At 44.5% G+C, this 16,164-nt stretch overlaps 1 protein-coding gene across 1 annotated transcript in view; it reads left to right on the plus strand.

Moving 5' to 3' along the window:
* Positions 1 to 16,164, plus strand: part of ETF1 (eukaryotic translation termination factor 1) — a 37,171-nt gene that overhangs the window by 9,576 nt on the left and 11,431 nt on the right. The window contains exon 3 of the mRNA XM_050792975.1: positions 15,933 to 16,108. Coding sequence (XP_050648932.1) covers positions 15,933 to 16,108 — 176 coding nt within the window. The remainder of the gene's footprint in view (positions 1 to 15,932; positions 16,109 to 16,164) is intronic.

A 16,164-nucleotide genomic window follows, 5' to 3' on the forward strand; every position in this document is an offset into this window, starting at 1 on the left:
GTTCTTTGGGGGATAAAAAGCTAAAATGAACCTTTGTGAACTTTATTCTGAAAATGTTTGGATATCTGAGTTATTCTGTACCCTAGGGGGGAGGTTGCTGTAATGTCTCAGTAAGTTCCGGTCTTGGTATTTCTCCCATTTGGTAATAGCATCTGACTCTAAGGTCAATTGCATAAACCAATTTCAGGTAACTTTCCTAGTCCCTTTGAAGGGTAACAGAATCATCCCTCCTAATGCTAAACCTTTTATAAAAGGCAGCCCCATCCACCTCCTAACCTGCCTCATAGATGGTAGTAGCAGCGGGAGTGGGGTGGCATTAATGTGAGGATCAACAAAATATTTGAGATATTTCATAAGGGGTGGTTTTGTTTAGTGCTGGTTTTGTTATGGTAAACGCCTAATAGTATGATGGTTTGAGCTTTTAGGTGCAGTGGAAGTTGGGGACAGTTAGTCAATTTAAGGCACATTAGTTCCTCTCCAAGGACTGACAGTTTGTTGTTGGTTTTTGTTTTGTTTTGTTTTGTTTTTGAGACAGAATCTTGCTCTGTTGCCAGGCTGGAGTGCAGTGGTGATCTCGGCTCACCGCAACCCCTTCCTCCCGGATTCAAGCGATTCTTCTGCCTCAGCCTCCAGAGTAACTGGGACTACAGGCGCCCGCCACCACACCCAGCTAAGTTTTGTATTTTTCATAGAGACTGGGTTTCACCACGTTGGCCAGGATGGTCTCGATCTCTTGACCTCGTGATCTGCCTGCCTCAGCCTCCCAAAGTGCTAGGATTACAGGCGTGAGCCACTGCGCCTGGCCAGATTTTTTTATTGGTATTTTATTTGGTAGTTTAGAATAAATCTCTGATGTTTGCTTAGAAGAGTATATAGAGATGATGGTAGGAATTGGCCATTTATACATTTGTCAGATGTTTGAGTGCTGCTATGTGCTCAAATGATTTCTGCCCTCAAGAAGCTTATATACACTTGGGCTGGGCGCGGTGGCTCATGCTTGTAATCCCAGCACTTTGTGGGGCTGAGGTGGGTGGATCACTTGAGGTCAGGAGTTCCAGACCGGTCTGGCCAACATGGCGAAACCCTGTCCGTACTAAAAATGCAAAAATTAGCCGGGCGTGGTGGTCCACACCTGTAATCCCAGCTACTTGGGAGGCTGAGGCACGAGAATTGCTTGAACCCGGGAGGCGGAGGTTGCAGTGAGTTGAAATGGCACCACTGTACTGCAGCCTGGGTTACAGAGGGAGACTCCGTCTCAAGAAAGAGAAGCTTATATACACTTACTGTAAACAGTGTGTTTCGTTGTTTGATACTTGGTGGAAGAGAAGAGAGAAGTTGGGTATCAGGTCCCTTTGAAGTGACTGGCCATAGGTTATATCAGAATACTGAACTCATGCTACAAAAGTTTTAGAAAGGAATGAATTTCTGTGGTTCTCCCTTATGATAAATTACAGTTTCCAGTGTTCTGGCCATATTATTTTTGGTGTAGCTCTTTTTTTCTGTGGAAGATTTGGCAAGTCCTGTAATCCCATAAAGGTGACCATCATCTGCTACTACAAAATCAGCTCATACTTCAGGACTTAACAGGATTCAAATAAGACTCCAACCCCATCTGATATTACCTCTTTCCCCTCCTCATTTCTAGTTGGGCTGCGCTGCTACTTTCCAGCTGGTACTACTGGTGGAGGGGAGGCAGTAGTAAAGAACTAGAGCTCCATCTCATTACCATTTAGTGATCAGTTACTATCTGTTCTCCAAGCTAGGCACTTGACATATATGATCTTGTAGAATCCTCATAACCTTGTGAAGTAAGTAGAAACTGAGACCCGCAGGGATTTCTGTGGTTTGCCTTTGGTCACACAGCCATTAAGTGATAGAGTTGGACATGAGTCTGAATCTGGGCTCCTCCTATTCTGTTCCCATATTAACTCCATATAAAAAAGACCATCTTAATTTATAAGTTTAAACTTAGTTTTACAAATTTGGGAAAAGAAAAATAGAAAACACACAGTGAATAAAACAATGACAGTTTTGGAAATGGAGTAGAAATTGAAGAGAAACTGATTTTCAGGTGGTGATCCATGTAATACTGCTGGCTTAGTGACTCCCGGAAATGGTCTGGCTGAGATTGATTGATTGATTTTTTTTTTTTTTCAGGCGGAGTCTCACTCTGTCGCCCAGGCTGGAGTGCAGTGGTGCAATCTTGGCTCACTGCAAGCTCTGCCTCCCGGGTTCATGCCATTCTCCTGCCTCAGCCTCCCGAGTAGCTGGGACTACAGGCGCCTGTCACCACGCCCGGCTAATTTTTTTCTATTTTTAGTAGAGACGGGGGTTTCACCATGTTAGCCAGGATGGTCTTGATCTCCTGACCTCGTTATCCACCCGCCTTGGCCTCCCAAAGTGTTGGGATTACAGGCGTGAACCACCGCGTCTGGCCTCTGGCTAAGATTTAAATTGAGCTTTGTGAGGTAGGCACAGATGGGAGCTTGAAAAGGGAAGTGGTGAAAAATTTGGCCATCCATTCCCTCGGCACAACCCAGCCATCAAACCCTGGGATGAAAGCTTCTTGGAGAGCATATACTGTACATCCCAATTAGGGAGTATAGTAGGCAGTCTCTAAAACATTCCTGGTCCTAACCTGAAAGTAGTTACGTGACTTACAAGTGATGACTTGGATGGCAGAGTACTTGAGGGGGAGTGAGTATTCGGGCTGGTAAAAGTTGAGTATCTCTGAGCTGTCACAATTCATTATGGTTGTATTATAGCTAGGTTGTCTTAGGTTGTGGGGGTTTTTTGTTTTTTGTTTTTGTGCTGCTATAACAGAATACCACAGATTGGTGTTATGGTAAGGGCCTGCTCTCTGCTTTTAAGATGGCACCTTGAATGCTGCATCCTTTCTTGGGGAAGAACACTGTTCCTTTCGTGGCAAGAGAACAAAAGAGAGATGACCCACTCTTACAAGCACCTTATTTTATCGTGTGTGTGTGTGTGTGACTATAGCTCTCAGGTCTTACAAGCACCTTATTTTATCTTTTGTGTGTGTGTGTGTGTGACTATAGCTGTCAAGTCTTATAAGCACCTTATTTTAAATAGCAGCATGAATCTATTCATGAGGGCAGAGCCCTCATAACCTAAACACATCCCATATGCCCCACCTTTCAATACTGTTGTGCTGGGGATTAAGTTTCCAACACATGAATTTGGGGGGACACCTTCAAACCATAGCATAGGGTAAATGCAGCAAGTGACCTCTCCGGGTTCTTCTTCTTTGGGTGGAGGTGAGGTTGTGGAAGCTTGTTACCTTCAGCTGACCTAGAGATGACCCTGTGAAGAAAGCAAGCAAGATGCAGTGATTCTCAACCCTAGTTCTGCATTTTAGAATCTTTCGTATTTGAGGCCAGGCACGGTGGCTCACACCTGTAATCCCAATTCTTTGGGAGGCCAAGGCAGACAGATCACTTGAGGTCAGGAATTCGAGACCAGCCTGGCCAACGTGGTGAAACCCCGTCTCTACTAAAAATAGCCAGGCATCGTGGCGTGTGCCTGTAACCCTAGCTACTTGGGAGGCTGAGGCAGGAGAATCACTTGAACTGGGGAGGTGGAGGTTGCAGTGAGCAGAGATGGCGCCACTGCACTCCAGCCTGGGCGACAGAGCAAGACTCTGCCCCAAAAAAAGAACCAGCTGGGCATGGTGGCTCACACCTGTAATGCCAACACTTTGGGAGGCTGAGGTGGTTGGATCATTTGAGGTCAGGGGATCGAGACCAGCCTGGCCAACATGGCAAAACCCCATCACTATTGAAAATACAATTAGCTGGGTGTGGTGGTGGGCGCCTGTAATCCCAGCTACTTGGGAGGCTGAGGCAGAAGAATCGCTTGAATCCAGGAGGCGGAAGCTGCAGTGAGCCAAGACCACACCACTGCACTCTAGCCTGGGCAACAGAGCAAGACTCTGTCTCAGAAGAAAAAAAAGAATCTTTCATATTTCAAAATTGAGACTCTCTCACCCAAAATCATCACCACCCTCTCTCTCCCTATTTGGAAACTATTGAGTCAGGATGGAGGAAGAAGGGATCTTTTCTGTTTGAGCATGTATTCTTTTATTTTGCTTTTTTAGAAAGCTCTAAAAGGATTGGGGGCGGGGAAGTATGCAGACTGAAGTGTTCTTGAGCATTGTTGATGATGGTGAACATTGATGAAGATCCTTGGGGGTCAGGCGGGCATGGTGGCTTGCGCCTATAACCTTAGCTGCTCAGTGAGTCTGAGGTGGGAAGAGCGTTTGAACCCAAGCGTTCGAGACCAGCCTGGGCAGCCTTGTGAGATCCTGTCTCTAAAAGAAAAAGAAAAATTAGCTGAGCATGGTGATGCGTATCTATAGTCCCAGGCTAGGGTGGGAGGCTCACTTGAAGCCAGGAGTTTCCAGGCTACAGTGAGCTATGATTGTGCTAAAAAAAATAAATTATCTTTCTACTTGAGTTTTGTTTGGGATTTATTTATTTGGTTTAGTTCTGTTTACAATTCCTTGTTTTCACCGGTTTGATTTTTCAGAAGTTAATCCTCTGAGTGAAGCATTGATGAAAGCTTTGATAAGCCAAAGTGCCCCTAAAACCAATGAGAACAAGAAGGGATCTGAGTACAGAGGTCCCTGGGAGCTTTGAGGGATACTTTGCTGTATGTTGTCTCTTTTTTTGCCCAGTTTTTACAACCTGCATGTGAGTCATTGCTGTACCCCATGATTCACTAGTTCTTTGATTTTGGGAGAAAAGTATAGGGACAGTAGAAAAATGAAGGAAAACTATTAACGGTTAAAGAAGGTTGTAGATTGCCTATGTAGCCAGCATCTCCTTAGTGAGAGCTTTATTTTTCATTCTCCCCTGAAGGGTGTTCACTTTAAAAGTCATGGAAGTATTCAACTTCCTTAATTTTATTTTGGGTGTTTACACAAACTGTTCTAACAACTTTGATTGGCTTGCAGGGGTGAGGGTAAATGAATGTTTATCTCATTTGGAATGTTTACTGGAAGAACAATCTGCTTGTTTTGTTTGTTTGTTTTTTGAGATGGAGTCTCTGTCACCCAGGCTGGAGTGCAATGGTGGGATCTTGGCTCACTGCAACCTCTGCCTCCCGGGTTCAAGCCGATTCTCCTGCCTCAGCCTCCCGAGTAGCTGGGATTACAGGCATGCACCACCACACCCAGCTAGTTTTTGTATTTTTAGTAGGGATGGGGTTTCCTCATGTTGGCCAGGCTGGTCTCCAACTCCTGACCACAGGTGATCCACCCACCTTGGCTTCCCAAAGTCCTAGGATTATAGACATGAGCCACCGTGCCCAGCCCAGTCTGCTTGTATTAAACCTAACATACAAAGCATGAGAAGTTATTAAACTACCCTTTAAATTTTTAAAGTAAAAGCCATCCATTTAATCATCTGCATTTCCCCTCCCTAGTCAGGTGTCTTATTTTAAAAATTCAGAAACTTAATGTTTCCCCCACAGAAGGTAGGAGGAGAGGCACGCAGGGAAACTAGTGAAAGGTAATTTTTTGCACCTAATTCAAAAGGAATAAGAAGCCAAGACTACCTTTCAAGTTTTGTTTCATTTATCAACTTTGCAGAAATCTACCAAACAAAAAACAATTCTTAGGCAAGCTACACTTTTGAGCCATTTTTTAAAGTGGAATCCTATAACAAGATTACATTCTTGGTCCTCTGGAATGTTACATGGATGTGGAATGCAAGGTTGCCCAACTGGGTTATACAGTAGGGTTGCTTAATGAATGTTTATCTTCTTAAACTATCAGCAGTGGAAATTAAGTAGCTGCTTATCTTAAGGTCATTGCTTTGCCCTCCACATCATTATCTTATTTGAAGAGTTGCCCTAAGGCATTTTGAGTTCTCTCAGTTAATTTGTCCCAAATTTCTCCCCTTTTTAGCCTTAAACTTTCTAAATCTTTGGGGTTTGTTGCCTGTTCTTCCTCAGCTCTGAGGCTTCACCTCTGCTATCCCTTTACATTGCATTCCCTGCTGACTGCATCTTAGGAAGCTCTTCTCTGTAAGTCAGAGCATGTCAGCTTTTTAAAAAAACAACCTCTTTTAAGGAAGAACTTCCAGGCCAGCATGGTGGCTCACACCTGTAATCCCAGCACTTTGTGAGGCCGGGGGGTGGGGGTGCGGGGTGGGGTGGATCACCTGAGGTCGGGAGTTCGAGACCAGCCTGACCAACATGGAGAAACCCAGTCTCTACTAAAAATACAAAGTTAGGCCGGGCGCGGTAGCTCAAGCCTGTAATCCCAGCACTTTGGGAGGCCGAGACGGGTGGATCACGAGGTCAGGAAATCGAGACTATCCTGGCTAACACGGTGAAACCCCCATCTCTACTAAAAATACAAAAAAAAAAAAAAAAAAAAACTAGCCAGACGAGGTGGTGGGCGCCTGTAGTCCCAGCTACTCGGGAGGCTGAGGCAGGAGAATGGCGTAAACCTGGGAGGCGGAGCTTGCAGTGAGCTGAGATTCGGCCACTGCACTCCAGCCTGGGCGACAGAGCGAGACTCCGTCTCAAAAAAAAAAATACAAAATTAGCCAGGCATGGTGGCGCCTGCTTGAAATCCCAGCTACTCGGGAGGCTGAGGCAGGAGAATTGCTTGAACCTGGGAGGCGGAGGTTACAGTGAGGCGAGATTGCACCACTGCAGTCCAGCCTGGGCAACAAGAGCAAAACTCCATCTCAAAGAAGAAAAGAAAAGAAAGAACTTCCTACAAACCCCTACGGTTGTAGGCCCCTTGAGAATTGACTTACCAAGCATAAGCCAGTAAAATTGGTACTCAAGTGTTTTCCCCATCTTTTCTCTTCATATTCTCCCTGTGCATGAGTGGACCCCTGTGTCAGGTAGGTGGCACCTACAATCTAGATTGTGATGGAAGTTCTGTTTAGTTGCCCAACATTTCCAGCCTCTCCCAAAGCAAATGTCTTTTCCCTCCATTGGCCTGTGTGTAGAATTTGACATAACTCCAGAAAGAATTATCAAAATTTTTTTTGGAAATTACAGTTTAGAAGCCCTAGCAAGTGTTTGTGATGATAACTTAATCAGTGTATCATAAATTTCCTTGATTCCGTGGTTTGGCCAGAGTACTTGCTCCCCTATCCAAGGGGTGGCAGCAGAGCACACACCATACTCTCCTGTGTACTGTCTTTGATTAGCTTCTAATTCATTGGGGAAAATAGCACAAAAGTTTATGAACCAGCCTTCAAGGTAGACACCCAAACACAATTCTGATTTTTGGAGATATAACTTTGACTGCCAATCTGAGAGTAACTTTTTGATAGTGGGAGGACTGGACAGCCAGCTCATCTACTTACAAAGAAAACTTTTTTCTGGGCCGGGTGCGGTGGCTCACACCTGCAATCCTAGCACTTTGGGAGGCCAAGGCAGGTGGATCACAAGCTCAGGAGTTCCAGACCAGCCTGACCAACATGGTGAGTACTTTGGGAGGCTGAGGTAGGCAGATCACAAGGTCAGGAGATTCAGACCATCCTGGCTAATGGTGAAATCCCGTCTCTACTAAAAATACAAAAAAATTAGCTGGTTGTGGTGGCATACGCCTTAGTCTCAGCTCCTCAGGAGGCTGAGGCAGGAGAATCGCTTGAACCCGGGAGGCAGAGCTTGCAGTGACTGAGATCACGCCACTGCACTCCAGCCTGGGCAACTAAGCGAAACTCCATCTCAAAATTAAAAAAAAAAAAAAAAGATTAGCTGGGCGTGATGGTGCACGCCTGTAATCCCAGCTACTGCAGAGGCTGAGGCAGGAGAATTGCTTAAACCTGGGAGGCGGAGGTTACAGTGAGGCCAAGATCGTGCCACTGCACTCCAGCCTGGGCAACAGAGCAAGACTCCATCTTGGGGGGCAGGGAGCGGGGGGAAGAAAATCATTTTCTGCCTGGAAAACCTGTGGAATTAACCACTAGGAGAAAACTTCCAGGGCAAGAGCTCCTGTTAATGAGATCCCTTCCCAATGCAAATACCGAAGACACCATAGTACACGTTTATGAAATTTTGCTTTATAAAAATAAGCTTTCTAGGACCCAGTTTGAGACATTTTCGTATTTTAAACACCTGTAGTTAAAAGTTAACATAGGGGGTTTATTTTGTTCACAGTGCTGCTTCTCTTCTTACTAGTCACTGAACACATAAGCCCATTTAATTTGACTTTGTAACCAGCTTTCTTCTTGCCAGCTTCCAGTGGACTCTGTATGGGTGAGATTCTGTTAAAGCTGGCATATTGGGCTACTGTGAGATTATGCACGCTCAGTAATTAGGGGAAAGTTTAGATGGTTCTGGCAGTCTTAACTACAATATTAAACCTGTTATATACTTGGTTTTGTTTTGTTTTGTTTTGTTTTTTGAGACGGAGTCTCGCTCTGTCACCCAGACTGGAGTGCTGAGATCGTGCCACTGCACTCTAACCTGGGTGAGAGAGTGAGACACTGTCTCAAAAAAAAAAGAGTATAGATCCAATAATCTATAAGGATCTCAGGAAGTAACTTTCTTATTGACTCATGAAATATCAGGTAGAAACAGTTTATAAAGCGATACCACATTTCTTTTTTTTTTTTTTTTTGAAACGGAGTCTCGCTCTGTTGCCCAGACTGAAGTGCAGTGGCACGAGCTCTGCTCACTGCAACCTCTGTCTCCCAAGTTCAAGTGATTCTCCTGCCTCAGCCTTCCAAGTAGCTGGGATTACAGGCGTGTGCCACCACACTTAGCTAATTTTTGTATTTTTAGTAGAGATGGGGGTTCATCATGTTGGCCAGGCTGGTCTCAAACTCCTGACCTCAGGTGATCCACCCCCCTCGGCCTCCCAAAGTGCTGGGATTACAGGTGTGAGCTACCATGCCTGGCCAGGTGATACCACATTTTTTAGTGTGCTTTGGTTCATATCAGATCAGCCTTTGCCTTCAAGATGTGAGCAAGCTCAATTTATACTGATAGCTATTGTACTAAAGCCAGCTTTTAGATCAGGTCAGGGCAAATTTGAGACTTCTAATTTCCTATATGTTGTAGTTTTCATTCCGTTTATACTTCTGCTTGTTCTCCTTATAAAATTACTAATAGGCCAGGCGCGGTGGCTCATGCCTATAATCCCAGCACTTTGGAAGACCAAGGCAGGCGAATCATGAGGTCAGGAGTTCAAGACCAGCCTGGCCAACATAGTGAAATCCCCCGTCTCTACTAAAAATACAAAAATTAGCCAGACGTGGTGGCGCACACCTGAAGTCCCAGCTACTTGGGAGGCTGAGGCAGGAGAATTGCTTGAACCCAGGAGGTGAAGGCTGTAGCAAGCCAAGATCACCCCACTGCACTCCAGCCCAGGCGACAGTGTGAGACTTCATCTCAGAAATATATATATATATAAATAGTAAGCTGCTTTTCTTAACATGATAAAATTAGAATTTATTGATAATTTAGTAAAAACACAAATTAATACTCCTCGAGAAAACATGCTTTGACTTTTATAGAGGAAACTGTCAGGTTGAGACCAAGAGACCTTAAAATAAATATCCTAGGTCCTATATTTCTAGTCATGATGAATGTATTTTGTATACCATCTTTATATAATAAAATTAACTTCCACAAATTTAAAAAAAAAAAAAAGAAAGAAAGAAATATCCTGGCTGTGCACAGTGGCTCACGCCTGTAATCTCAGCACTTTGGGAGGCCGAGGCGGGCAGATCACAAGGTCAGGAGATCAAGACCATCCTGGCCAACATGGTGAAACCCCATCTCTACTAAAAATACAAAAATTAGCCGGGTGTGGCGGCATGTGCCTGTAGTCCCAGCTACTGGGGAGGCTGAGGCAGAATTGCTTGAACCCAGGAGGCGGAGGTTGCAGTGAACGGAGATCATGTCACTGCACTCCAGCCTGGCGACAGAGCGAGACTCTGTCTCAGAGAAAAGAAAGAAATATCCTGGCCGGGCGCGGTGGCTCAAGCCTGTAATCCCAGCACTTTGGGAGGCCGAGACAGGCGGATCACCAGGTCAGGAGATCGAGACCATCCTGGCTAACACGGTGAAACCCTGTCTCTACTAAAAATACAAAAAACTAGCCGGGCGAGGTGGCGGCGCCTGTAGTCCCAGCTACTTGGGAGGCTGAGACAGGAGAATGGCGTAAACCCGGGAGGCGGAGCTTGCAGTGAGCTAAGATCCGGCCACTGCACTCCAGCCCGGGCAACAGAGCCAGACTCTGTCTCAAAAAAAAAAAAAAAAAAGAGAGAAAAGAAAGAAATATCCTATTATGTACTGTCTGTATCATTTCCGTGTATATATATATATATATACACACACTTTTTTTTTTTTAAGAGACACAGTTTCACTCTGGTTTCCAGGCTGAAGTGCAGTGGTGTGATCACAACTCACTGCAGCCTCAACCTCTAGGGCTTAGGTAATTCTCCCACCTCAGTCTCCCAAGTAGCTGAGATTACAGGCACATGCCACCATACTGGCCTAATTTTTGTAGAGACAGGTTTCATTGTATTTTTTGGTTTTTGATTTGTTGTTTTGTGACAGTCTCGCTCTGTCCCCCATTCTGGAGTGCAGTGGCACGATTTGGGCTCACTGCAACCTCCATCTCCCAGGTTCAAGCGATTTTCGTGCCTCAGACTCCCAAGTAGCTGGAATTACAGGCGTGTGCCACCACTCCCAACTTTTTTTTTTTTTTTTTATTTTTTTTTTTTTTTTAGACAGAGTCTCGCTCTGTCACCCAAGCTGGAGTGCAGTGGCACAATCTCAGCTCACTGCACTGCAGCCTCTGCCTCCCAGGTTCAAGCAGTTCTCGTGCCTCAGCCTCCAGAGTAGCTGGGATTATAGGCATGAGCCACCATGCCTAACACGCCGAGCAACTTTTTGTATTTTTAGTAGAGATGAGGTTTCACCATAGTGGCTAGGCTGGTCTTGAACTCCTGGCCTCAAGTGATCTGCCTGCCTCAGCCTCCCAGACTGCTGGGATTGAAGGTGTGAGCCACCATGCCCAGCCGGTGTCTCACTACATTGCACAGGCTGGTCTCAAAACTCCTAGGCACAAGCAGTTCTCCTGCCTCAAGCCTCCCAAAGTGCTGGGATTACCAGTGTGAGCCACCTCGCCCAACCTTTTCCCCTTTAAAGTGCATTATTTCACTGTTTTCCCAGAGCTATGCAACCACTAATTTTAAAATATTTTCCTTAAAAAAAGAAAAAGTGTTTCCATCAACCTAAAAATCCCTATATCCTTTAACAATCACTCTGCATGCCTCCCTGCCTTCAGCCCCTGGCAACCACTAATCTACCTTTGTCTCTCTGGAATGCCTATTGTGAACATTTTGTGTAAATGGAACTATACAATATGTGGTGGTTTTTTTATCTTGAGACAGAGTCTCACTCTGTTCCCAGGCTGGAGTGCAATGGCGCGATCTCGGCTCACTGCATTCCCCCACCTCCTGGGTTCAAGCGATTCTCCTGCCTCAGCCTCCCGGGTAGCTGGGACTACAGGCGCCCACCACCACGCCCTGCTATTTTTTTTTTTTTTTTCTTGAGGCGGAGTTTAGCTCTGTCATCCAGGCTGGAGTGCAGTGGCTCCATCTCAGCTCACTGCAACCTCCGCCTCCGCCTCTTGGGTTCAAGCGATTCTCCTGCCTCACCCTCCTGAGTAGCTGAGATTACAGGCTCACGCCACCATGCCCAGCTAAGTTTTGTATTTTTAGTAGAGATGGGGTTTCACCATGTTGGTCAGGATGGTCTCGATCTCTTGACCTCGTGATCCACCCACCTTGGCCCCCCAAAGTGCTGGGATTACAGGCGTGAGCCACTGTGCCCTGTCTACAATATGTGTTCTTTTGTGACAGTTTTTACTTGATGTACTGTAAGTTAATGCAATATGTCATTTCTTTTATTGCTGAATAGTTTTTCATCATATGAATGTACCAGATTTTGATTATTCGGTTATCAGTAGGACATATGGGTTTTTTGTTGTTGTTTTTTTAATGTTATGAATAATGCCTCTGTGAACATTGAAGCACAAATTTTTGTGTGTTACATATTTTGTCAATTCCCTTGGGTATATAACTAAGAGTAGAGTGGTTGGGTCATATGGTAACTCTGTGTTTAAACTCCTAAGGACTGCCAGACTGTTTTCTGGAAGTATTGTACCACTTAACATTCCCAATAGCATTGGATCAAGATTTCGATTACTTCACATGCTATGTCTTTGTAGAAATGTCTCCTCACACCCCTTGCCTATTTTTTATTTGGGTTTTTTGTTGATGAATTATGAGTTCTTTACATATTATTTATATTCTTTACATAAATCTTAAGAGATAATATGATTTGCATATATTTTCTCCCATTCTGTGGGTCTTTTTACTTTCCTAATGCTATCCTTTGAAGCCCAAAGGTTGGTTTTTGTTTTTGGGGGGTTTTTTTTGTTTTGTTTTTTGTTTTGTTTTGTTTTATTTTGAGAATGAAAGCAAGTATATTAGAGAAGGAAAAAAAAAAGAATGGCTACTCTATAGTATTTTTATTTTGAAGTCCATTTGATGTAGACCATCTAAAATTTTAAATAGTCATTTATCCATGTTGTGTCTAAACTAAGAAAAATCAGGATGAGAAAAACGAAACTCACAGGAATCCTTTTTGAAAAGGAATCACCTGGAATGAACTCCCCAGACGATTTTCATCTGCAGCAAATTGAGAACTACTGTTTTGGGGAAGTGTGTGCTCTAAAAAACTTTAACTTATAGCCTAGGCACTCTGGCTCACGCCTGTAATCCTAGCACTTTGAGAGGCTGAAGTGGGTGGATCACCTAAGGCCAGGAGTTCGAAACCAGCCTGGCCAACATGGTGAAACCCAGTCTCTACTAAAGATACAAAGAAAATTAACTGGGCCTGGTGGCACATGGCTGTAATCTCAGCTACTCGGGAGGCTGAGAGGCAGGAGAATCGCTTGAACCTGGGAGGCTGAGGTTGCAGTGAAATGAGATGGTGCCTCTGCACTCCAGCCTGGGCAACAAGAACGAGACTCTGTCTCAAAAAAAAAAAAAAAAAAAATTATAAGTGGACTAAGTGGATTTTTTATCACTGTAAAAAATACATAACATGGGCCGGGCGCGGTGGCTCACGCCTGTAATCCCAGCACTTTGGGAGGCCGAGGCGGGCGGATCACAAGGTCAGGAGATCGAGACCACGGTGAAACCCCGTCTCTACTAAAAATACAAAAAATTAGCCGGGCGCGGTTGTGGGCGCCTGTAGTCCCAGCTACTCGGGAGGCTGAGGCAGGAGAATGGCGTGAACCCGGGAGGCGGAGCTTGCAGTGAGCCGAGATCGCGCCACTGCACTCCAGCCTGGGCGACAGAGCGAGACTCCCTCTCAAAAAAAAAAAAAAAAAAAAAAAAAAAAAAAAAAAATACATAACATGAAGTTTACCATCTTAACCATTTACAAGTGTATAGTTCAGCAGTCTTAAGTACATTCACACTGTTGTACAGCCAGTCTCTAGGACTTTTCATCTTGTAAAACTAAAAAAGCTATTAAACAACTGCCTATTTCCACCTTACTCCAGTTGTTGGCAACTGCAGTTCTACTCTCTGTCTCTATGAACTTTAATACTCTAGGTTACCTCATGTAAGTGGAATCATACAGTATTTGTCCTTTTCTGTCTGGCTTATTTTTCTTAGCATAGTGTGTTCAAGGTTCATCCATTTTGTGTATGTCAGAATTTTCTTCCTTTAAGACTGAATGATATTTCACTGTGCACACACACCACTTTTTTTTGTTTGTTCATCCACCAATGGGTGTTTGGGTTGCTTCCACTTCTTGGCTATTGTGAAAAATGCTGCTGTGAAAATTGGTGTGCAAGTACCTGCTCTCACTCTTGGGTGTATAATTGGAATTGGAATGGCTAGATCATATGGTAATTAGTTGTTTTGTTCTTGGTTTTGTTTGGGTTTTTTTGTTTTGTGTTTTTTTTGTTTGTTTGTTTTTGAGACGGAATCTCACTCTGTTGCCCAGGCTGGAGTGCAGTGGCACTGTCTCGGCTCACTGCAAGCTCTGCCTCCTGGGTTCACGCCATTCTCCTGCCTCAGCCTCCCGAGTAGCTGGGACTACAGGCGCCCGCCACCACACCCGCCAATTTTTTTTTTTTTTTTGTATTTTTAGTAGAGATGGGGTTTCACCGTGTTAGCCAGGATGGTCTCGATCTCCTGACCTCATGATCCACCTGCCTCAGCCTCCCAAAGTGCTGGGATTACAGGTGTGAGCCACTGCGCCCCACCTTTTTTTTTTTTTTTTTTTTTTTTTGAGGAGCTGCCACACTTATTCCACATGGCTGTACCATTTTATATTCCCACTGGCAGTCCACAAGGGTTCCAGTTTCTCCACATCCTCACCAACACTTTGTTTCCCTCCCTCCCTCCCTTCCTTTCTCCCTTCCTTCCTTCCTTCCTTCATTCCTTTTTTGAGGCAGTCTTATACTGTTGCCCAGGCTGGAGTGCAGTGACAAATCATAGCTCACTGCAGTTTCTAACTCCCGGGCTTGAGTGATCCTCCTGCCTCAGCCTCCTCAATAGCTAGGGCTACAGGCCTGCATCACGTGACGTCCAGCTAATTATTTTTTGTACAGATGGGGGCCTCATTATGTTGCCCAGGCTGTTCTCAAACTCCTGGACTCAAGTGATCCTCCTATCTCAACCTCCCAAAGTGCTGGGATTACAGGTGTGAGCCACTATGTTTGCTTTGCATAGAATTAGGAATTTTTCAATGAGGTATTTCTTGACTGGTAGTGATAAGTGTCTTTGGAAGTTGTAGATGAAAAAGATATGTTACTGGCATTGGTGTTGAAATTTAAAGGGGGCTTAAAAATGAGTTGGTAACTGCTCAGAAGGGACCTCCCATGTGGCAGGGCCTTGATGGTATCTTCCATAGGGTCAGACTTTGGTCCCGTTTTTTAGTTTTAAAAACTTGAATTTGGTAGGGCACCCAGAATTTATCAGGCTGTCAGTGGTACCTCCTTTTGATCAAACTCAAATGCAATTAATATGTTGCCATTTAAAGAGAATGAGTTTGTGAGAGAGATTTTTTTTTTCTCTCTCTCCCTCTCTCTCTCGAGACCGAGTCATCTCTGTCACCCAGACTGGAGTGCAGTGGCACAATCTCAGCTCACTGCAACCTCCACCTCCCAGGTTCAAGTGATTCTTGTGCCTCAGCCTCCTGAATAGCTGGGATTACAGGTGCCTGCCACCATGCCCAGCTGATTTTTGTATTTTTGTTGTTGTTGTTTTAATAGAGACAAGGATTCACCATGTTGGCCAGGCTGGCCTCGAACTCCTGACCTTGTGATCCACCCACCTCGGCCTCCCAAAGTGCTGGGATTACAAGCATGAGCCACCGTGCCCAGCCAAGAGAGAGATTTCATAACTGGGACATTTCTGTGATTTCCAGAGTTCTCCTTTTCCATCATTAGTGTGCTAAATTCGTGATTACAAATATGCCTAGACTTTGGAAAGACTCATTGCATCATCCTGTCATGGCATCTCCCACTCAACCACCATATTTGAAGGCTCTCCCATAGACAGATTCACTACCAAATGCCAGCCTGTTGACACTCTTTATGTATCATAGATAGCTTCTTTCTTTACCCTTCGGAAATGAGGTGTTTCTCAAGTATCTCTCCAAGTGCATTCTTTACATAACTTATCTCAGTATTCAATCAAATTGAGCACTAGATTCTGAACACTGTTCCTAACTCTGTGTGTACATTCATAAACAAGACTATGATAGTCCCTACATTACCCCTTTGAGAGTGACTTGTTTCCATAACTTTGGGGGCATCTCCCTCAGCTTGCTTTTACCAGAGAGAAACATGAGTTTACTTACGTAATATTTAAACCCCTAATGAGTTATTCTTTCTTCCACAGCAATGGCACCAGCATGATATCATTGATCATTCCTCCCAAAGACCAGATTTCACGAGTGGCAAAAATGTTAGCAGATGAGTTTGGAACTGCATCTAACATTAAGTCACGAGTAAACCGCCTTTCAGTCCTGGGAGCCATTACATCTGTACAACAAAGACTCAAACTTTATAACAAAGGTAATCTGGAGTTTGCTCCTTTTCCTTCTCTATGCATCTTGGTTATGTTTTATACT

The sequence above is a fragment of the Macaca thibetana genome, chromosome 6 (assembly GCF_024542745.1).
Source record: "Macaca thibetana thibetana isolate TM-01 chromosome 6, ASM2454274v1, whole genome shotgun sequence".
NCBI lineage: Eukaryota > Metazoa > Chordata > Mammalia > Primates > Cercopithecidae > Macaca > Macaca thibetana.